Raw genomic sequence first — 22,733 nt, 5'->3', positions numbered from 1 at the left:
CACTCATGGTTGGGCAGCATCTGCTCAGGTCACACCTTCCCTCCTTGGGCACTCCTGTGTGCATTCCATGTTCTGCCCTGCTGCTTCTGCCTCTCCTCAGGCTCTCGAGCATCCAAACGTCAAACACTGGCTTGAAAGGGTTTGAAAAGATCCCAAATGAGGCTTGTTTGTTTATTCATTAGTCCTTTATTGTGTTTTATATAATGTTGTCTCCTAATTAACTTGAGCATCTCGGTGGGCAGCTATTTACACACTTCTCTGCACAACCTGTCACCTGCAAGGTCTTCTAGTTTGGGGTTTGGACGTGAAAAATGAGCATGGACTCAGACTCAGGAGCTGGAGCTGCAGAAAAAAAAGCACTCTTTGAAGGCATATGAGGCTCAGAGGAGGATCACAGTCTTCTGGAGAGGTGTGCTCAGATTGTAAGGGCATCACACGAGAGCCAGAGCCATCCTGCCTGCTCCAGATGCATCCTCCTGGGGTGTGTTTGATGCTGGAGAGCAGGAGCATGCTGGATTTCAGGCTGTGTGGAGGTCAGGAGCCAGGGCACAAACAGTGTGCTGGCAGATTTGGGCAATTAGCAGCCCAGTCTGAGTCCCCAGCAGCTCCAGCTGCTGCCTCTGCTCAACCTGTGTAGTCTCATAGGGCCTTTCAGCATTTGCAATGGCCAAAGCCTTAGCAGGGGATCAAGTGTTAGATCCCCTGCTCACCTGCCTTGATGTTAACTGAAGAATTATTAGCATAATAAACATTTAACTTGTTTTTTACGCCTTTGGTGCGGAACATTTTGTAGAATTTGACTGCAAATCCAGACCCCGTGGCTTCTGTCAAAATACTAAACACTGAATTCTCTGCTTACCTCCCTTCTGACATCATTAATGATAATAATCATCCCCCACAGCTGCTAATCCTCTTTGCAGAACGCTCTGCTGAGAGCTGAGCTGAGACTCTTCAGCCCTGCATATTCTGCAGTCATTTGTACCCATTTGATATGACCATGGAAACGACCTGGTGGAGAGGGCCATGGAGATGGAGGGCAGCAGGGACAGCACCCACTGCCCAGGGATGGCTGAGCCAGTGTCCTTCAGCCACGTCCTGCTCCTCGTGGGAGGGGAGCCACGGCAGAAAACCCAGAGCAAGGGTTTCCCTGAGCCCCACCTCAAAGCTGTCAGAAGCCAGGACATCTCTCTGGCTGTCCTGGATGGCTCCAGCCCCTGCCAGGGGGCTCAGAGACCTTGGCACAGAGCCCAAGACACCTGCGACTTTGATTTTCACCCATGGAGCAAATTACCTTTATATGAAGAATTATACATCAAGAGAGTTCAAGTGTAATAATAGTTAGTTTGTCATGAGGTGAAAAGTAAATTTTTGGGATTTTAGAATGGGGGCTCGGGGTCCCAAGATGGAGGAATTTGGGTGTGCCCTGTCCTTCTTCTTTCTTCTTCCTAGCCTCCCTCTTCTGGGTGATGCTGGCACTTTTGGATTGGTTTAAGGTAGAAGCTCACTGTCTAACATAGATGATGGGTATTGGGAAGTTATGGTAAATAGTGTACACGTAGTTTTTAGTATAAAAGACAACACCACCTCTGAGGGCAGTCAGTGTGCCTCTGTCTGACCTGCTGGACACACCTCAGCAGGCCAGAGACAGAATGCTACAGATAAATAATAAACAACCTTGAAAACTACAGCCCAGGAATCCTGACTCCTCCTTCGACTGCCAGGCTGGGAAAAGAGACTCATACATATCTCAGAGTCACTCTGAGCAGCAAAGATCCCAGGACAAAGGTCCAGGTGTCCTAACTTGGTTTTATTTTTAACATGGGCAGAAATGGAGTCCGGCTGCCGAGTGAGAAACACACCCAAGCAAGCAGAACCTGCGGGTGATTAGCCTGACCCCCTGCCTGAGAAACCCATCTCTTTTTTACATCTATCTCCTCTTGATGTGCAGGTGTAAAGCCTCAGCTCATTTCATGCTCCCCTTTAAAATCACCTCTGAAGTGATGGGTCCCCTCAGACTAACACTTGAAGTGGTGATTGCAGATCTCTGGGACAGCCTCTGCCACGGGCTCACATTCATCAAGCGCCGGTTTTGGTGCAAATTCAGCCTCACAGGAGAGCAGCAGGACCTCAAATACTCCCTTGTACAGCGGTAACAGGGAGCTTTTATTTAATGTGCAACAATCTGTCTCCAAGAGCTTTAACAAGGTGGGCTACTGTGTCTCTCTCCCTTTGGAAAATCAAGAGCTGCAGCAGATACTAAATTATGTCCTCAAGTTCACACATTTTAAGGGCTGCCCAGCGCCACCAGGGAAATAATTCCCATTAAATATACTTCTGATGAAATTTTCAGTTCTGCATGCCTGGAGTTTTCCATGGGAATTATATGATTTTTTGCAGATGTTCTTGACTGGGAAAAAAATCAAGATGACCCAGCCTGCACATTTCAGGCATGTTTATCCAACCTGTGAGATGTCTTGTGGACCCCACTGCCCCCTGGAGCAGGAGAGGAGAACCCAGGGTGTGTTTGTTCCAAACAGCAAGGTTGTGATGACAGTGGGGCTTTTCTTCTTCATGTTGGACAGGCTGGAACCTTTTTAGCCATTCCAAATTCCCCCTCCCTTATGTGTATTTGTGTCACTTTCTCACCTTGGAAATGTGTGCCTTTTGTCTCCGTTCCCCACAAAGTCAAATGCTGAGATGCTGCAGTGGAAATGCCCTTCTGCCTGGTGGGTGGGATGGGATCAAATTGTCAAAGGGATGGAACACATGGATTTTCCTGCTCACAGGTCCCCTGCCTCCTGCAACAAGTCTGTGCTCTAAAAAACTGCAAATTTGTGCCCTGTCTCAAAGTTCTGAACTGTCCACTCAGTCAATTTATGGTAATTACTGAGGTGTCCAAGGAGAAATAGCTTTTCCTTGTGGCCTGTAGAAGATTCCCAGTCTTAGTCCTGTGGCACAGCCTTTCCCCATTCCTCCCTCCTGATTTATTACAGCCCTGGAGACAAGGTCTACAAGGCTCTTTTTGTTTTGTTTCGTTTTTTTAAATTTTCTTTATGAAATGCCTCGTGGTCCTTTTACCAGCACACTGTAAAACCTAAACATGAATAATTAAAACTACAGCTGTCAAAATAAGCGGCTGAAGTCCATTTTGGCAACGCTGGGAGATTTTATCCTACCAGGCTTTGCGGGGGCAGTTGGATTTCTGTGTGCTGGCAGCCAGAGCCTGGCAGTGCCCTGCAATCAGCAGTGAGTTCCCCAGTCATTAGTTCAAATTAGAGCAGCTCTGATGACAAGTCCATGGCAACTCCAAAGGCTGGGCAAGGTGCAGACTGACCCTCCTTGCGAGCAGAGCAGAATGGTTTATTTTGTCCCCATTTCAGAGCAGAGGAAGGGCACAAAGCACTTGTGTAACTCTGTGTTCAGATGGGTTGGCAGCCAGGAGGGCTGGAGCCAGCAGTGAGCTCGTGGCTTTGGTCAGAGAAGCAGAAATTTCAGCAGGAGCCAGCAAACTCCTGGCATCTGGACAGGGCTGGAGCTTCCACGTGCTCTGCAGACCATGGTCCCACTGTGCCCTTTCACTGGATTTCACTTCAGGTCCACCTTTTCCTCACCTTCTCCTTCCAAAACCAAGCTAGAGAGACATTTTTCCTGCAGGTTGATTTGGACAGATGCAGTGGTGTGATGTGTGCAGCAGAGTTTGCCACGTCAGCATCCAGCTTAGAGACCACAGGGCAGGGGGGAGCAGAAGTTCCCACTCGGGTCTTGCTTAAAACTGTGGGGGAGGCTCTGGCTGTCAGGGTCTCTGCTCCCACCAGTTCAGCAGCAAGAACAAGCTCCTGAGATCTCCTGAACCTCTGGTTTCTCTCCCAGCCATCAGGCTTAGCCCCTGGCTTCTGACAGGGAAAGTCCTGACCCAGGAGCTGCAGCCTTGCAGGAGATGAAAATAAGCTGTGGGTGAGAGCGGGATGTGAGCTCCAGTGAAAGCTGAGCTTTGCAAGAATGGGGAAAAAGGGGTGCTGTGAGCTTGAACTACTTTTTTTTTTTTTTTCCCCACAAGGCAGGCTATCTGTGGGGTTTTGAAATCACAGCTCTTGAACCTGAGATTATTTGGGATGCTCAGCTTTCATTAATGCAATAAAAGCTGTGAGTTTATAGCCTTCAGGGTTACAGGGGGAAAACTTGAAAAGAGACCCTGAGAAACAGAAAAAAACCTCAGTAAAATTAAAAATAGATGGCAGACAGGAAGATTCCCACAGGTATTACTCCAAAAGCATTCCCTTGGTGCCTGATCTGTGTTGGGTCACTCAAACCAAGCCACCCCAACCCTGTAATGCCCAAAATGTCATGCACCAGCACTTGGCCAAAGCACAGAGCAGCTGCTATCACTGGGCTCCAAGCTGCATTTTTAAATGCCTGGATTTGGCTGTGGAGATGACAGCACCCTCCTCCATGCTTCTGTTTTCCTCCTCTGTGGAGTGAGGATAACAGCATTGGCTCCTTGTCACAAATCACACAGAGCCCTTCCTCTGAGGTGGGAGGGGACATTTCTCAAAGACCCTCAGGCATTTTGGAACCATAAATCCTGGTGAAAATCAGTTTGCAATTAGTCTTAGAGGATTTTTGAAATTATCATTTCTCTGCTGGAGGGTGAGGTCCCCTCCCTTACACGGAGCTGCTGCTTTCACTCCAGAACAGGAGCTTTTCTTGCAAAGGTTTTCCCCAGCTGCTCAACAAGCCCTCCTCCAGGTCCTGGGCACCTGAGGCTGCACACACATTTCATGGGTCCAGGGCCCTCCTGGGAGTGCCCTCTGAGCTCTGCTGATGCAGCTGCCTTCTCAGCCAGGAGCTTTCCAATCCCTGCTGCTCTTGGATTTCTCTCCCTTCGTGGATCTGGCTGAGCCCTTTGAGTGGCTTTTAAATGCCACCTCCCCTGGGACTTGTTAAAGTGCTTTATCAGTGCCCATCTTCCTCTGCAGGGATGACCTTTAACTCATCCCTGCTGTTGCTACCTGACTCAGATCACCTTGGAAGAAAGGTTGCCATGGCGATTTCATATTCAGCTCAGCCAAAAAAACCCCAGCTTCTGTATCTTATTAAATGAGGGCCCTGCACATGGAGAGCCACTGCCAGGGGTTGTCTGGATTCACTACAGCCAGCAGTTTGGTCACCAGGAATTTCCCTGCCAGCTAGGTGGTTCCTTAGCCCTTTGCCAAGCCAAATGGGTTGTTTTGGTTTTTTTTTTGGTTTTTGTTTTTTTTTTTTTTTTAATGTTAGGTTATAAGCTGGGGGTTTGAAGCCATTAGTATTTCTATGAAAACACTCCTCTGCAAAATGTCAATCTGCCTTTTCAAGGGGATTTTTCACTGCTCTAATCTAAACCACTCTGTCAAATGTCAGGAATGGGTGTTTAATGAGGATCAGTTGGAAGACTTAATTGGATGGGTATTCAATGGGCTTCCTTTTTTTTTTTTTTGGTTGTTGTTTTATCCTTGGGATGCTGTTTTCAGAGAGATCCTCGTTAAATTTTAGAAGCTAATCTCCATTTAAACTACAAGCTCAGGGAACTGTGGTCCTTGGGGGCTGCTGGGAACCATGGCTGGTGGGGACTTTCATTGAGTTCTGGAAGGCAGAGAGAAAACCCATCCAGAATGCTTCTGTGGGAGCAGCGAGGACCAGCTGGGGGCATTGGCAGTTCTCTTCTTGCAAAAAAAACCAAAGTAACAAAACAGTCTAAAGGCATCAGAGTCATGGAAGAGATGGAGGAAGAGCCCAGGAGTGCTGTGGTGGCTGGCCCAGGGCTCCCTTCTCCACTGAGAATGTGAACACAGAGACAGGAGGAAGGGGACCAGCTCACAGACAGATCCAGATGGATTCATCTCCAGATGGACTGGGCACCCCAGCAGCAGGCAGCAAACCCCTGATCCTATCCAAGGCCATGGACAAGCTCAAACCCTCATAATCCTTAAAAACAGCCAGAGATGATGCCTGCATGGCCTGCAGCCACCTCTCTGGGCCTCATTAGATCCCTGTTCCAGTGTGTCCCTGCTGTCACCTCTGTCAGAGGCAACAGGTGCTGCACAAAATGATTTTAGTGTGCCTGTCACTAAGCACAAAATGCACTGTGCTCTGCAATCTCAGAAATTGCAGCTGAAACTCCTCAGAACCATCCAAAGACCATCCCAGCCCAAATCCAACATCCTCCCCATCCCACCTCCTGGTGTGTGATCCTGCTCCCAATCCTCTGGCACGTGCCACCTTTCTGGCAGACAGATGTACCTGGTGGGGAGACAGCCAACTGGCAGAGCAGCAGCATGGAAGCCCCCCTGCACCTCACTGTCTGTGCAGCACATGCTTCCTGACAGGAAAACCTTTCCCAGGGGATTTATCTCTCCGTGTGAACTCAGTGTCCCGAACTCCTTCCCACGAACAATCGTTCGTTGATTTTCCTTCCCCCCTAGAAAACAATTTATAACAGCTGATTGTTGAAACATCCCGGTTTCCGCTCGTCGTGCTTTTATTGTGTTTTTAATTAAAACCTGGGGAAGACCCATAAAAGACACATCACAGATGTGAGTGTTTCCATGCCCTGTTTCACATTAAACACCCCAAAACACCCACACACCCCTCCAGCACCTCCCTGCCCCCTTTGGCCCGTGGCACAGTCAGGGGTCCACGTTTTGAACAGGCCCTTTGGCTGCTGCTCCAGCACACATGCAACACCTTCCCTCCATCCCTAATTGCCTTTCATTTAACGCATGCAATTACCAAAATTGCTTCTTCCAAAAATAAACCACAGAATGTTCAGAGCTGCCTGGCTTCGCAGACGGTTTTTGGCCAAGAAATGTGTGCCCTCCTGGTCTCTCGTGGGAAGCCCAGGAGGAGGCTGGCATGCTTGTAAATCTGCCCCTTCCATAAAATCCCCCGAAAAGGAGCCGTGAAAGCCGAGCTGGAGGCAGGTGAGACGCACAGGTTACAAATCACAGCGCCTGCCCAGTCATTTCCAGCCATTTGTTATGGTGTCTTAAGTCAGCAACCTCAACAAGTCCCCTGGTCTCCAGCCAGGAATAAAAGTGCTGAAGGAAATCAGGCCACGGTAATTTCCCCAAACCCCAGAGCTAACATGCATGGCAATTAATTAATTTAGTGGAGAGAGGTTTTTTTTCCCTGCTATGAGCTCTCCCAGGGGCTGCCACAATAGCCCATCTCCTTGGCGGTCATCCCATGGCTTTAATCATGTGTCCCACACAGTTCTGCAGGAAAATTCAGCAGAAATGTTTCCAGCATGGTGCCTGAAATTCAGCCTCTGGGGCCCATCTTTCAAAGCAGAAATGTGACCTGAAGAAGGATGAAGGTGTGGTGCTGCTGGGCTGCAGTGCCTCCTGATTTCAGCGGGGTCAGCGCCAGTCCCACCACACACTGGCTGCTCCGTGCAAGAAACAGCACAGCATGCTAAGACTTGGAGTCTTTTGGGGCTAATTATTTGTTTTAAAAGAAAAGAAAACATCCAAGTCTGGAGCTTGTGGTTAATAAAGAGCTTGTAGGAGCAAAGTTCATTTTCCCTAGAGTTGTTTCAGTCATGGAAGAACTTCAAGAGCTCTTTCTCCAGCTCCCTTGAATTTGTCATTGAAAGTTGCCTGAAATATGCCTGCAAACATCTTTAAATCTGATCACAGATGGAGCATAAATGTCATGTTATTGAAGGTGAAGGACACAGCTTACTTTCTGGGGAATAATACACAGGAGGAAGCTGATGCAGAATTACTAGGATGATTCTTGTTTTGTTTTCTTTTAGCCATGTTGCCTTCAAAGCTTCCATCCACAGCACAATACTCACCCACCCCCGTAACTAATTCATTATTTTACAGCAAGTAAAATCAAACAGGAGACAAATGATTGTTGTTTAGTGCCATCAGTTTCAATGGCTTTGCACAATATTTGAGTCATTGGCTCTCGCCTTGCTTTGGAGGAATCCCAAATCTGGATGAATCTACGCGCATTACAAACCATCCATGGGGCCAGAGCAGGCCTGCCTAACAGATGGAGGTCCATATGCTTTGGCTCTGCACCCATATGGAACACTAATATGCAGTCCAGGAATAGAGCATGCCTCTTCTCCTCTTCCTAGCAATCTCCAACCCAAAGTTGTTTCCAGGCACCGGCCGAGTTAAGCAAGCTCATCTGGGAGCGGTGCAGCAGGACACCACAAGGCTGATGGTCCAAGCACAACATTTTCCTTGCTCTGTGGTTCCTGCTGAATCCTAAATGGCAACATTTTCTAGAGAGTGGCACGTGAGGCTTTCCAGAGCCCTGGTTAAAAAGCTCATTACTCTGCTCTAATGTGCTTTAACCTCTGCTGCCTGGGTTGTGTGAGAACACCGAGCGCTCCTCCAGCCCTCCACGGAGCAGCTTCTCCAGGCAACCAAGCCAGCAAATAGCTGAGGATATTTCACAATGCCTCAGAGGCTTTGTTTGCTGGAGGCTCAGGATTAGTGTCAGATGGCCTGCCACCATCTCAGCACAAGGGGACTTAACTTTTATTGCTGGCAGTGTTCCTCCAGCAGAGCCACGGGTTTGTTCTGGCTGGGCACTTGGAGAGGGGACAATGGTCCTAGCTGCTTTTTGGCATTCAAGGACAGTGTTTTTTCCTAATCCACGCTCAGACTCTGTGCTTTTCCCCTGGATACAATCAACAGATACTGCTCACTTCTATTTTGAGCGTGAGAGCAGTAAATACAGTGCCTGCCCTGCGCAGCCTTCAGCCTGGAGAGTTTGGTATCTCCTTTAGGATGACATCTCCCTGACCATCCCTGGGGTCTGCCCTCCTCCTGCCTGTGCCTTCTTTAGGGGCTGGAGATGCCTGAAGGTTCCTTCACTAGCCAAGCAGGAGATATTTCCATCCATGTTGTTCTTCACATTTGCTCTCCGCTCATGCACGAGGTCTTGAGGGCATCTCAAGGGTCAGTGAGCGCTGACCCTGCTTTTTGTTGGGGCAGGGGTGGATTTGCTGGGAGATGATGTTCAGCAGCCAAATGCATCTGCCTGCAGCGGGGCTGTGAAGGGAACAGCTTTGCCCATGCATTGGGCAGGTTTGAGGAACAGGAGTTCATCAAACAGGAGTTATTCCAGCTGGGAAAGGAGCTTACTGCTGGATGCCTGGATGCTGCTAGTACTGGCAGACAAGTCCATCCTCTTGGGTGGATGATGATCTTTTTGGCTATCATTCATTTCTCAGTAATTTCCTTGCCTGCATGGGTGATGTGCAACCATCTGGGGGGCACCAGAAAGCCATGGGGTGTCCACAGGGAGAAGATGACCCAAGGCAGAACCTGGACACGAGCACCACTGGAGCTGCAGACAAGATTTGCCAGCTCAGAGGTGCTCAGTTGTTTCCACAGAGAAAAATAAGCAGTGAAGAAGAGGAAGGCTAGAAAACATTTGATGTGGTTAAAAGGTGGACCCCAAAGTAAATTCTGCTGTTTGGTGCTGAGGGTGATAGAGTAACACAAAGAAATGAAAATATATGCTAATGAACCATTCATAAACATGAGGAGCCTAAAAATTAAAACAACCAAAAGAGCAAAAGAGATGAAAAATATATGGTTTGACAAAGCATTACATTGGAGATTGTGGTTATGTGCCTGGTTTTACCTCCTGACATTGGGGGGCACTCTGGAGGAAACCAAACCACTTTCCTGCTGTCCCCTGTGGGTCTCTCAAAGCTTTAAGCTTTAATCTCCATAGTTTCAAGCCTCCCTAGCATGAAATTGGATTGTTTAAATTTTGAAAAGGAGTGGTGGATAAAAAAAAAAAAACAAACCCAGTATCTATGTTATGATTTGTAGATGGTGCAACCTTTTTGAGAGTATTTTGCACAAAATTAAAAATGAATTTGTTTTGGGATCAACTGAAATAATTTGTATCATTTGAGACTGTTATTCCCATGAAGTATCCAAAATGCAGTGTAAAAATGCAAACAACTTTCATTACACCTTGAATACAAAATATTGTGTCTTTCTGGTTTGCAAGATTGGTGTCTCAACAAAAAAAAAAAAATCATTTTTTTCATAGGACTAAAGAAACCCCTCAGGCACCTTGAAAAGAAATTAAAAGGTAATTTGAATCACAGTGACTATTTGCACTTTGCTCACTAATTATCTGGGCTGGGAGTGAAGCAGAGGGTTGGTTATTGACCTGCAGCAAGTCCTGGCTGGTGGAGAGTTTGGGGGAAGGGAACAAACTCCATTCCTGTCCTGGGAGGGGCTGGGCAGTGTGGGAAGCAGCCAGGGGATGCTGTGCTGCACTTCAGAGGAGCTGCTGCAACTCAAATCACCCCAGTCAGCTTTAAAGAAGGCACTTCAGGTATTAATGATAAAGGATGTTGGCAGTGGAGCCTGCAGACTCTGCAGTTTGACCAGAGGAGATGTGCTTGGTGCCAGACATGGCATGATCTCCCCCAGGAGAGCAAGAGCCATGCCACTATATATATATTTTTATATATATATATATGCCAAAGCTGTGGCAGACTCCAAGGGTGGGATGTAACCCAGCAAACCATGGATAAAATGAAAAGACAGCTCAGCTTCTCACTGTGGTGTGGGGAGCAGGGAACACACAGCCCTCATCCCCAGGCTGTTGTACCTGGAAAATGCCCCAGGGGCACAGGGTGAGGAGAACACTGCTTGGCCAGCAGCACCTTTTAGAGCATTGCCCCAAAAAGCCCCAAACTCTGGGCTTAGCCAGTTGGAGACTCAAGTTTTCCTCTATTTCTCAAGTTTAGGTCACTTCTTTCCATCCAGGGGCCTTTTGGCACAGATGTGCCTGACCCATGGGAGGGAGCTCCCCATCCCAGAGCCACCAGCAGCACCAGTTTGGACCAGCCCAGTGCTGGAGGGAGTGCTGGGATGGAGGAGGGAAGAGCAAGGGGAGCTGCTGCTGCCTTTTAGGGCAGTTAACAACACTCTGCACCTGCATCTCTGCCTAAGTAGCATCAATGCTCTCTTCTGTTTCACTCCTGATGACAGAAGAGCCTTAATTGGGCATGAAGAAATCCATCAAGCAGCAGCTTGGTGCAGCTGCAGGGTCCCCACAGCATCTGGCAGCTGCTGTGCTGCTCCAGGGCTGGTGGCTGCCCCAAAATAGCCCCAAAATCACCCACCCACCCCAAGCACTGCTGCAGGAGGTGACTCTGGATCTCTGCTCCTGCTGCTCAGGAACAGCACAAGGGCTTTATGGCTCACTGGGGCTTGGTGGAGCCAGGTCCCACCTATTTGCTGGAAACTGAGATGATAAATAGTGTTTCCAACCTGAGGAGCTGCTTAGAGAACCTGACCAGAGGGCTTGACACAAAACACTAAAGCAAGGGGAAATTGTTGGTTGTTTTTTGTGCATATAAACACAGCAGAGACCAGCCTGCATGGCAGCAAGGTGAAATGGGAGCTCAGCCAGGGATTTCAATAGCTGCAGGGTCTTGCTCATGGTTTAATGCATTTTTACAACGGGGGTGGAACAGGACCCATTCTGGGAATAGAAACATCACCAGCAATTTCATCCCCCTGAATAATTTGCTTATAACTTGCCTGTGCTTTGATGCAGCAGCTGCTTCAAGAGCACCAGAAAGAAAACCCCTTCTCCCACCCCCTTTTCACCCCCCAGCACACCCTTGTTGTGCTGCTGCAGCTCCAGCTCAAAAATCCCTCTAGGCACAGCGAGAACATCCTGATGGCTCTGGATGTCTCCTGGTACAGCCCTGACATCCACCCCACGTGGGCAAACAAGCCCAGCCTTCCTCTCTCCTTCACCAGCCAGAGGAGTTCCAGGGGCTGCTGGAATTAATCCCATGGCACTTCATGGTCTTGGCTCCCCTCCTGCCTTTCCACTCGATGAAAATACAGAATAAAAATAAAAACCCCGCACATTTATTTCATTTCCTCTACTTTTATTTAAAAAGAAGGTTTGCTAACAGCAATCAGTCCCATGGCCCAGGCCCCTCAATACAACAGTTGGCTTTAGCAGTCCCTGTCCCTCCCCCTGTGCTGGGGACAAACCTGGGAATTATCTGGCTTTAAGAACCACTCCTGAATCGTGGGAAGCTCCCTGGGATCGTAGATTATTTCCATCCTGCAGTTTTACTCTCTGTCTCTTTCTGTCTCAGCTTAAGCTGAGGTTCACAGCCAGGTTTTATTGTGAAACTAAAGTCAAGTAAAAATAATATGCAGGGAAAAAAAAAAAAAGGCACCAGGTTTAAAAAAAAAAAAAAAAAAAGACATGAAAGAAACGATTTTCTGGTGCTGGAAAGAAACATCCCCTCAGTGGCAGATTAGCCCACATTTATCCACTATAATGTTGCTTATACCTTAATCTTAGCCATCTTCATCTGACACTAATTAGCAGGCTGGAGGCTCCTATGGGTACAGTAGCTTCTATGGCCCAAAACATGAAAGTGAGCTCTTCTCTTTACCACTTGAAGCACTCAGCTTTTAAAGAGACAATGTCAAGTATTTCAGCCCCAAACTGTACACTTTTTAACTTAAAAAACACAGCAGCAGGAGGAGGCCCAAAGGTGATGATACCCAGCCATGGCAGCAGTGAAGTGCATGCCTGAGGTCTGCTGTGCAGTGTTATTTACTCTCCCACAAATTAAACCCAAACAGCCCTTGCTGAACCCTGGACTCACCTGAATTCTGGCACTGAGTGCTAATTAGGAGACAAACAGAATAGGCTACAGAGGCAGAAAATGAAACAGAATCATCAGATCAATCTAGTTGCTTCTTTCAAAATCCCCGAAAATCAGAGAAAAGCAAATGTGGTTATAAAAAATTCTTTATATTTTGGGTTCTGTCTGGCAGGAAAAAAAAGAGAAAATACTATTTCTATGATGTTCATCACTAGGCAAGCATCTCATCAAGATCCATCTGACATCCTATTTAACTGTTGGGAGTGAGAGATAATTAGGGCTTGAAAGGACTGACAGAGTGGGACTCCAGGAATTCAGCACTGTGCGCTGGTTCTTTGGGGAGAAACTGAAAATAAATTATTCAGACTTGAAAAAGTCCCTTGAAGTCCTGTGGTCTTTCTGCTTGGCTGGGTCTAGGCCTATCATCCATTGTAGGCGAGACGGGCAAGTTCCACGACCTGGCTTCAGAGATGTCTCGTCTCTGTCCGTCCCAACCGTGCCACCCCCCGTCTTGCCTACAATCCATATTTTGGCAGTTTTTGGAGGAGGAAAGAAGGCAGGCTGCTCAGAGGGAACAGCTGGGAATTAGAGCTGGTTATGGTTTTCACAAGCCCTGACAGAGGCTGGGTGTCCTTGTGACACAGTGAGACTCAGTACTGATGGTGCTGCTCCGTGGCAGCAAAGCTCCTTCCTGTGACATTCCAGGAAAAGGAAGAGAAACACACCTTCAGCATCCTCCTCACCCTGCCCCTGCCCAGTGCCTCTCAGGTGTGTGAGTGCCACTGGGATCAGCTCAGCTCTGCTCCCTGACACTCCTGCAGCCCCAGAGGCTTCCCCTGCTCCCAAGGCTGTGCCCAGCCCGCCTTGGGATGGATCTGGGCGCTGGTCCCTGCTCGGTGCCACAGGAGCCTGGGCTGTGAGAGCCACCAACAAACCTTCCCTGCCCACCCCCTCCCTGCCCCTTCCCCTCCCCACCACGAGCACGGGGCCAAGGGTGCTGCCCTTGGCCAAACAAACTAACTACCAACCTGGGACCAGTCACGACAAAGGGCTCACGCTTACCCATCCCCACACACCCTCTGGAACCACGGCCACCCCCACGCCTCTCCGACGGAAGGCAAACACCCCTCGAGTCCAGCAAGCCCCACGACGAGGGGGTCTCGCCCAGGCCGGTCCTGTGAGACGCCCCAGCATCTCTCCTGCCCCTCCCTTGGTGAACACCGAACAGTTATAACACTCAGGTCAATATATATAGGTACCACGTAGATATATTTGTGTCGCTGTGCCGCGCCTCGGCGGGACCAACCCCGCCGGGCGCCGCTCGTCCTTTCTGCCGCCTCCCCTCCTCCTGTGGCCGCGCAGGAACGTGCCTGGGGACCGGCCTACGTGGCCCCATCACACTCCCCCACAGTCAGCTTCAAGGCTCCTTGCTGGTGCAGCGTCTTTAAGGCTTTGAACTCCAGGGGCATGGTGTGCGGGCTGGCCTGCGAGGTGTAGCCGTACTTGAGGCTGTCGTAGTAGTGGTACTTGACCGGGTTCTGGTTCTGGTCCAGGGGGAAGGGCCAGAAGCCGTAGAGATAGATCTGGTTGCAGAAGCGGGTGGCCAGGGTGTACATGAGGAGGCCGGTGGTGGGTCGCTTGATGTGCACCTTGTTGGTCAGCCAGTACCTGCAAAGGGACACGCAGCCCGTCAGTCACCCTGCACACCCAGCTCCTGCCCTGCACCTCTCCTCCCTCCAGCCTCTCACTGAGACATATTGGTGTTCAAATGAGAGGATTCTGACTGGCAGAGTTCTCCACGCCAAGAAAAAGCCTCTCTAGGGACTGCACGCTCCTGCTCTCTGCCTGCTGGTTACATCACACTTGTTGCCATGGCACTGAAGCATCTCATGCCTCGACAATCCTTTATGAAAAACAAATTGCTTGCAACGGTGGCCTTCGGTACTTCAGCCTACAATTATCTTCCAATCAACCCCGGAGATCAATACCACAGACCAAAGCATCCACATGTCAAGTAGACTCCAACAACCCCTCGAAGCAGACACAGTCAAACACATGCTGATGACTGTCCTTGATGAATGAAGATTTTACTCTGACAGCAAACACGGCAGGGCTAGAAAAACATCTGCCTTGGAACAAAGGGTCGCCAGGCTGAAAGAGCTAAAATGCACTGCTGAGTTCCCATTACACCCAGCCACTGCTGCCGTGATCCTGGACCAAGATTCATCACCACCCTGGGCAGCGTGAGTCCATCAGACACACAATATGGCACGCTGCAATAGAAAATGTGAGATATGGAGGTCAGCTGTGCTCGCTGCTGGGAAACACGTTAGTTTTTATAAGGGATGGCAAAAAGAACAGGGGAAGCATGGAGGGATGTAGTGATGCAGCAGCAGAAATGGCATCAGCTGCGGCATTTTGGGCTGCTGATAAAAATTATTGCAGAATCAACCTCCTGTAAGAAGATGTTTCCAGCGCCCCGTATTTATTGCAAAAGCAACTTATCTGCTTGGCTCAGGAAAACACTGTCAAGAGGAGCAAAACCATAAAGCAAAAGGTTTGGGGAGGTAGAAGACATCCCCATCAGGCACACTCCCTCCTCCCCCAGCAGGTCTGAGGCCAGCACTGCCCCAGAGCAGGCAGCACATCCCACTGTGCCACAGCCTCTCTGAGTTATTTTTAAAGGTGAGTGACTGGCAGCACTTTGGACCAGCAGAGCAGAGCACGTGGCACTTCTGTGGCCTCACCAGGTGTTTGGGATCCTGAGGCAGCTCCTGCAGTCACAGTGGAGCCCCAGGAAGTGCCTTGCTCCTCATTTGCACTTTCTGCTGGGCTCCTGAGGGTCTGGTGCTCAGACAGCAGGAACCCCTGGGAGAGCTGAGCCTTAATCCTGCAAATTAGCTTTTCAAGAAAGCCATTAAAATTTAGCAACCGAGGCACAAATCGTGCTTGCTTGTTCTCAGCCAGATAAGAGAAAAAATTGACTTTTCTGGTGAATCAAATTCTGGAAGCAGAGTGACCTCCTCGGCGCGTGCAGGAAGGGCACAGGGACAGTTTTTTGGGGTGCCACATCCAGGGGTGTTCAAGGGGGGCTTTCAAAAAGGATGAACATGATGTTTTGGGAAGGAGATCTTTGCCTGGCTCACGTTGGTATCCAGCACAAAACAGAGCAAGAAGCTGGGGGAAAAGCAGCATCATCAGCATTTCCTGTGCTGGGGGATCCAGCAGAGCTCACTGCAGTGCCACAGCAACCTGCTCCCACAGGTAGCCATAAAGCAGCCTCCTTGATGAGTTTATGGGTAAGCACATTAGCCCCCCTGTGTGCAGAGGGAAATGGGAGATTATCACAACCATTTAACACCGTGAATTAGGGTCTCCTCATGCAGCAGGGAAGCCACCTGGGAAGAACTGTCAAGTCATATTAACCAGCTGGCTTTGAGGGAGGACAACTGTCTGGGTTTGTCCTGCAACTGCTTTAGCCTCAAAATTCTCCTTTCTATCAATTTACCAGCTGGAGTACACAAAAAAAATACTGGTGACCTTTTGCCCTCCCAAAATCCTGACTTTTGTGTTGAGAGGCTGTAAATACTCCATGAACATCCAAGGACCCTGACAGCAAGATGAAGAGGTTCTTGTACAGAGGCACAGGCCATGCATGTGACCACCAGTTTCAAGCATATTAACAAGGAGAAAAATGACCTGGGTCAGACACTGAAGCAGCCTCTAGGCACATGCTGTCCCCTGCAACCCAGCACACAAAAAAACCTTACCAATCCCAACAAGTGTGCACAAGGCACCACCCTAAACAGCCCTACCACAACCAAGCCAGTGCATCCACCTCACCAAAGGCAGCTAGTGAGCACTCACTTGATCATAGGGAATACTGGCAATTCATTTTTTAATAATGAAAATCAAAACCTGGCTCTTCTGTCTGTGTTTCCCTTTGTTGCAAGCAGGGTGTTGCAAAAACCTCACTCATGAAGCATTATAAATTCTCAGTGCAGCTTTGAGAGGGGGTGAGCGACTCCAGGCTGTCCCAAACCACCCACAAGGATGACATAACACAACACATAATGCCCAATCCATAAAACAGGCCAAGCCACAGCTCCTGCAATTTGTTTCCTGCACAGTGAAGGTGGGAAATCCTCTGCTGAGGTCTGGGAAATACTTTTTAATGACTGGTTTGAGATGGGAGTCTCAGAACTGTGCAAGACCTTCCTCTTATCTCTCCCACCACTGTCCAGCTGAGACAGCAGCCACAACGCTGGTGCAGGAGAGAACAGCTGGGCATGGAAATAAAACCTAATTAATTCTGTAAATCCAAATGAGGTTGTCTGGGTGCACATGGGATGCTGTGTCAACAGCACACCTTTAATATGTGAGGTCCAGGATTTTAATTAGGAGGAAAGATAATCTCGAAGCAGGCAGTAATTATTTTTCAAACTGGCTACACCAATCACCATAACTATTAACTGCAACATTTTATGGAAAGAGACAGCAATTAAAAGAGAAGAGCAAAGAGCAGTCCTGAAACCCAATACCTCTGTTCTAAGAGCTGTTCTCCCAGTGAGGAGCTGGTGCTGTGTCTGTAAATAAACCCTCAGGGGTGGAAGCAGCTCCCAAGATAGGCAGGAGCCTGAGCAGGATGTGGCTCAGAACAGGAACCTTGATTCTGTCAGGGAAAAATTGCCTGAGACAGCTCTGGTTTCAGATCATGATGGTGACAGATGGAAAATGCCATCAGATCTTCAAGGCCATCTTTTGCAAGGAGGCAGCCTAGACACAACCCCTAACACCTCACTGAGCTGAGACTTAAGAGCAGCTCAGTCAGTCTCATCCTCCAGCTGGGAGATGGTTCTGGTTGCTCCCCACCTCCTAATCCTCAACTGGAGAGGATCAGAAGGTTCCTAAGCAGAACTGCTGCCAGGTGCCTGTTCTCAGGGAAAGAACCTGCTGTGCTGGGGCCTCAAAGCCCAGTGGGAATCCTGCAGGAGGCAACACTCTGACACTGCCCTGGGCTGTCACAGCAGCCAGGGAAGGTGGCACCTCCCCACTGCACACCTGGAGCAGGTGCCCCACCACACTGGGACTGCTCATCCTCCCCCAGCATCACTGAACCTGGGGAGAAGAGCCTGGCCTGGATTTGGGCTGGGATGCTGGGTGCAGAACTCCTCCCTGCAGGCAGCATTCAAGGACTGCTAGAGAGGGCAGGGGTCTGCTCTCTGCTTACCAACCTGACATGCCTGAGAAAAACCTAAAATAACTTGTACCCTCCAGGTAAGGGTTAACCCACAGGATAAAATTAACAGAAAATCCATTGACCTGATGAAATGAATAAAAGACACAGGTCAATGAAGAAATCAAATTTCAGCAGTATCAGCTGCATTATTTCATGATACAAATCAGAGTAGCTGAAATAATGCAATTTCGGACTCTTTTAAAAAAGCTAATTCATAAAAGGGTGATATAAACACAAGCTGTGGTGGAGGTGCCAGTCCTTGAGTGGCAGCAGTGCATTATCAGTCTGCCACACACACCCTGCTCCAGTAACACCCAGGAAAACCTGACACAGATATCCTGACTGAGGTTGGTGCAGGGGGGACAGGAGCTGCTGGTGCTGCCAGGGGACAGAACCCATCCCAGTGCTGGTGGATGAAGTGCTGGAGCCCAGGGAGCAGCTGATATCCCCATTCAGCTTCTTCCAGCCCTTTTTCTGTCCAGGTATGGAGTTTCCTCTGTCACCTCCACCAGAAGAGCAGTGATGAGAGCAGTGCTGGACAAGCAGGAATGGGCATGTCCCCCTCCAGATGCTAACACCAAAAACTGCATCTGGTGTCAGCTGGGCTTTATCCACAGGATGGGCAAAGCCCAAATACCAAGCCCAGCCTCCTTGCCTAGACTGGATCCAGACCGTGTAGCCTGGTTCTGCTTTTGGTGACTTGGCACAAGGAAATCAGCTCTGAGCCACAGATAAAAAAAACTCTCTTCTCCTCCAGATCCTGAGCTGTGATGCCTTTTCAAACACATATGGTACTCAACACCCTCGAGTTAAAGCTTTTCTTAGCAGACAAAAAAGGAAAATAATTGAGAATAACCTTATTTCTTTCACCCTTCCTTTCTATGCCCCCTCAGTTCTTTTGAAAAAGAAAAGACTGAATCTTCCAGATTAACAGGAACAAATTGACTCTCTTGGGCCCCCAGTGCAGACACACCACAGCTCGGGTTCAAGGTGCCTCAAGTGCAGAAGAAGAGAGGTGAATAGCTCACACAAGGATATTTTCTGCAGGATATCCACTGATCTCACCCACAGCAGGCTTTAGGGGTGTTCACAGCTCCCCCTCACATCCCACTCCAGTCACACCTTTGAGAATGGCTGTTTTCTTCCCCTACATCCTTTGGACATCTTTTTCCTTCACCTGAGGGCAGGACCACAGTCCTTAAAGCACTTGTTTAATGTTTAGGGGAAGGGCTTTAAGGCACAAGACCCCAGGGCAGGCATTTCAGAAGCATGAAACTCCATCAGGGAGGAAGCATGAAGCAGCTGCTTTAGAAAACCCAGAGGTGAGAGATGCTGGCCTGACACTGCTGGACACAGCAGAACCAACCCTGAGACAGAGGATGAGAAAGGCTGAGGCTGTGGAGGGATGCAGTGAAAGCAACAGGTCAGGAGAAGCATCTGCACACGGGTCCTGGGTGAGGCAAAGGGGGCTGGGATGGAGAGGAGAGGAGAGGAGAGGAGAGGAGAGGAGAGGAGAGGAGAGGAGAGGAGAGGAGAGGAGAGGAGAGGAGAGGAGAGGACAGGACAGGACAGGACAGGACAGGACAGGACAGGGCAGGCGTGGGTTTCCACCAGGAGGGCTCCCACCATGGCTGAAGGATGGCAAAAGCAGCCCTGAAACCCTGCAAAGGCAAAGGCTCAGCCCCTGTTTGGGTGTGAGGGGCCAGGCAGACGCCCAAGGCAAAGATGAATGCACCCTGTGGCTGTCAGGCTGCAGTTCTGAGTGCCTGTGGCACCCTGGACATCCTTGTCCTGAAGAGCACACACCAGCTGTCACAGCTGCTTGGATTTAAACCTAATGGGAGACCAAGCCAAGGAGCTGGAAGGGTTATTGATTTTTAATTTTTTTTTTTTCTGTCAGGAAGCCCTTAACAAAATCTTATGGGGCTGGAATTGGTTACTGCCAAGAGCCCCTTGTGATGGACACAGTGAGAAATGCTGGAGCAGATCAGACAAAGTGAAACGTGTCCCTGAATTCGCTGTGAGGAGTGACAGACAAACCTCCCAACACAATTATTTTCCCTCTCTGCCTGCATTCCGTGTTATTTCTCTAAGGAAAGCTGCTTGGCAGGAGGGATTACAAGGCTTTTTGGAGGCACTAACAGGCACCTTGTGAGGGGTTTGCTTGCTCCCCAGCCGGGTGAGGCGTGGGGGGCTCACCAGAGGAATTGCTCAGGGGATGTTTTACGGAACCACTGCGGAGTAAGGCATGCACACACCCTGAAACACACAGGGGCTGGTTCCCTGCCACCTCTCCAGCCCTTCCTGAGCTCCTCCACTGGAATGCTGAAGGCTCCCTCCCCTCCTGGTGGGAGCTGAACCGTGTGAGAAAAGCCTGCCACTATCAGCAAACATTTAAAGCACCCTCGCAGCTTGAAAGGTGATGTCTCAAATGATGCTGTTAAGGACAACAAAACCAAATGCTTTTTACTTATCTCAGCAATGCACCCTCTACAAATGCCCCAAAATGCACTGAAAATTATAGGAAAAAACGCTCAATTGCCACTTGAAATGAGTTTTGGTTTGAGGGAAAGCAGAGAAGGACAATAAATACTGTGGTTCAAGGAGAAGTCAAGGACTCACAAATGTATTTTGCTGGTAGTGGAGAAAGAAAAGGCAACACTTTTGTGGCCAAATTGAAGTTGGATGACATGTCAGCCTTTGTAGAAAGTGCTATTCCTTGGGAAAAAAAAAACTATAAAGGGGTTCCTTAGCTGAAAAACTTCCCCCATTTCTCATTTCTTTATGAGTTCCAAATCAACTCAGGGTAGATGATAAAAAGTAGTTTTATCCAAAAAGGGAGCAGATGGGACCTCTCTGCAACAGCAGCCCACTGCAGCACAGAGGGATGTGCTGTGGGGCTTTGTGGGTTACTCATTCTCTGCTGCACTCCACATGCCAAAAAATGTATTTGTTTCACAAATCTCAGGTCTGTCAAACAAAATCACAGTGCTATGAACCAGCACAGGGAGAGCTGCACAGACAGAGGATGTTGCTGGAGACCACACCCTCCATAAGCAGAAATATGGGATGGTCACAGGAACTGGACAGTGACACAAAGATGGATAAGTGAACTCCTAGTGATCCTGGTCCTGAGGAAGGACCCCTTCACCCCAAAGCACATCATATCAATTAGCCTGAGCAGATGGTCAAGACAGCCCTGGTGGTACCTGAGAGATTCCTACACAGCAGCAAGAGCATCACCCACCTCCCTCAGTTCATTCAGTTCTGCCTGAATCCCTCCCAAACCTGCACCAGGGAAAGGGTTAACACTGACTCAGAACAGCACAGCCCCTCGCCCCCAGCCCTGGGTGAGCCCTCTGTGAGCTCCTGGGCCAGGCCACAACACAAGGGGTCAGTGCTGAAGTGCTCCCATCAGTTCTGGCTTTCCAAGGGGGCTGCACTTTTCATTAGACTAATTGCTAATCAGTAGGCATCCTTGTTTTCCTGCTGATAAGTGTGAGAGCAGGAGGGCAGGTCAGGCAGCAGCTCCCTTGGCTTAGAGGGCAATCCTTGATGAGGATTAGCACTGGCCTCTGTGGCTATAATTGAATTAGTGCTGCCAGGAGCCACCAGGCACTGCCCCCAGCACGGTGAGCAGCCCAGGGGACAGCAGGGAGGGCTGGGCTGCATTCCCAGCCAGGACCCTGGGGCTCTGCCAGCCCAGCACCCCCAGCTCCTGCAGGGCTCGACTGCCTGCACCCCTCCCAAAGCCCAAACCCCCGCAGGAGAGCCCAGGGACGGGCAGGGATACACCAGGACAAGGAGGATTCCAGGAAAGAAGGAAGGAAGGATGCCAGGAAGGAAGGAAGGAAGGACTCCAGGATTCCAGGAAGGACCCCAGGATTCCAGGAAGGACTCCAGGAAGGAAGAATTCCAGGAAGGATTCCAAGAAGGAAGGAAGGAAGGATTCCAGGAAGGAAGGACTCCAGGAAGGAAGGAAGGATTCCAGGAAGGAAGGACTCCAGGAAGGAAGGAAGGATTCCAGGAAGGAAGGACTCCAGGATTCCAGGAAGGACTCCAGGAAGGAAGGAAGGATTCAAGGAAGGAAGGATTCCAGGATTCCAGGAAGGATTCCAGGATTCCAGGAAGGATTCCAGGAAGGGAGGCAGGATTCCAGGAAGGGAGGCAGGATTCCAGGAAGAATTCCAGGAAGGAAGGATTCCAGGATTCCAGGAAGGACTCCAGGAAGGAAGGAAGGACTCCAGGAAGGAAGGAAGGATTCCAGGATTCCAGAAAGGATTCAAGGAAGGATTCCAGGATTCCAGGAAGGATTCAAGGAAGGATTCCAAAAAAGAAGGAAGGATTCCAGGATTCCAGGAAGGATTCAAGGAAGGATTCCAAAAAAGAAGGAAGGATTCCAGGATTCCAGGAAGGATTCCAGGATTCCAGGAATGATTCCAGGAAGGGAGGCAGGATTCCAGGAAGGAAGGCAGGATTCCAGGAAGAATTCCAGGAAGGAAGGATTCCAGGATTCCAGGAAGGACTCCAGGAAGGAAGGAAGGACTCCAGGAAGGAAGGAAGGATTCCAGGATTCCAGAAAGGATTCAAGGAAGGATTCCAGGATTCCAGGAAGGATTCAAGGAAGGATTCCAAAAAAGAAGGAAGGATTCCAGGATTCCAGGAAGGATTCCAGGATTCCAGGAAGGATTCAAGGAAGGATTCCAAAAAAGAAGGAAGGATTCCAGGATTCCAGGAAGGATTCCAGGATTCCAGGAATGATTCCAGGAAGGGAGGCAGGATTCCAGGAAGGAAGGCAGGATTCCAGGAAGAATTCCAGGA

At 49.4% G+C, this 22,733-nt stretch overlaps 1 protein-coding gene across 1 annotated transcript in view; it reads right to left on the bottom strand.

The window, feature by feature from the left end:
* Positions 1–14,055: 14,055 nt before the first annotated feature.
* The window catches only part of ST8SIA2 (ST8 alpha-N-acetyl-neuraminide alpha-2,8-sialyltransferase 2), a gene marked incomplete at its 3' end in the record, with an annotated part of 30,383 nt that continues 21,705 nt past the window's right edge, over positions 14,056–22,733 (bottom strand). The window contains exon 6 of the mRNA XM_084213466.1: positions 14,056–14,341. Coding sequence (XP_084069592.1) covers positions 14,056–14,341 — 286 coding nt within the window. The remainder of the gene's footprint in view (positions 14,342–22,733) is intronic.

This window comes from Fringilla coelebs (genome assembly GCF_963513975.1).
Source record: "Fringilla coelebs genome assembly, chromosome: 12".
Lineage (NCBI taxonomy): Eukaryota > Metazoa > Chordata > Aves > Passeriformes > Fringillidae > Fringilla > Fringilla coelebs.
This window is presented reverse-complemented; position numbering and strand designations above follow the sequence as displayed.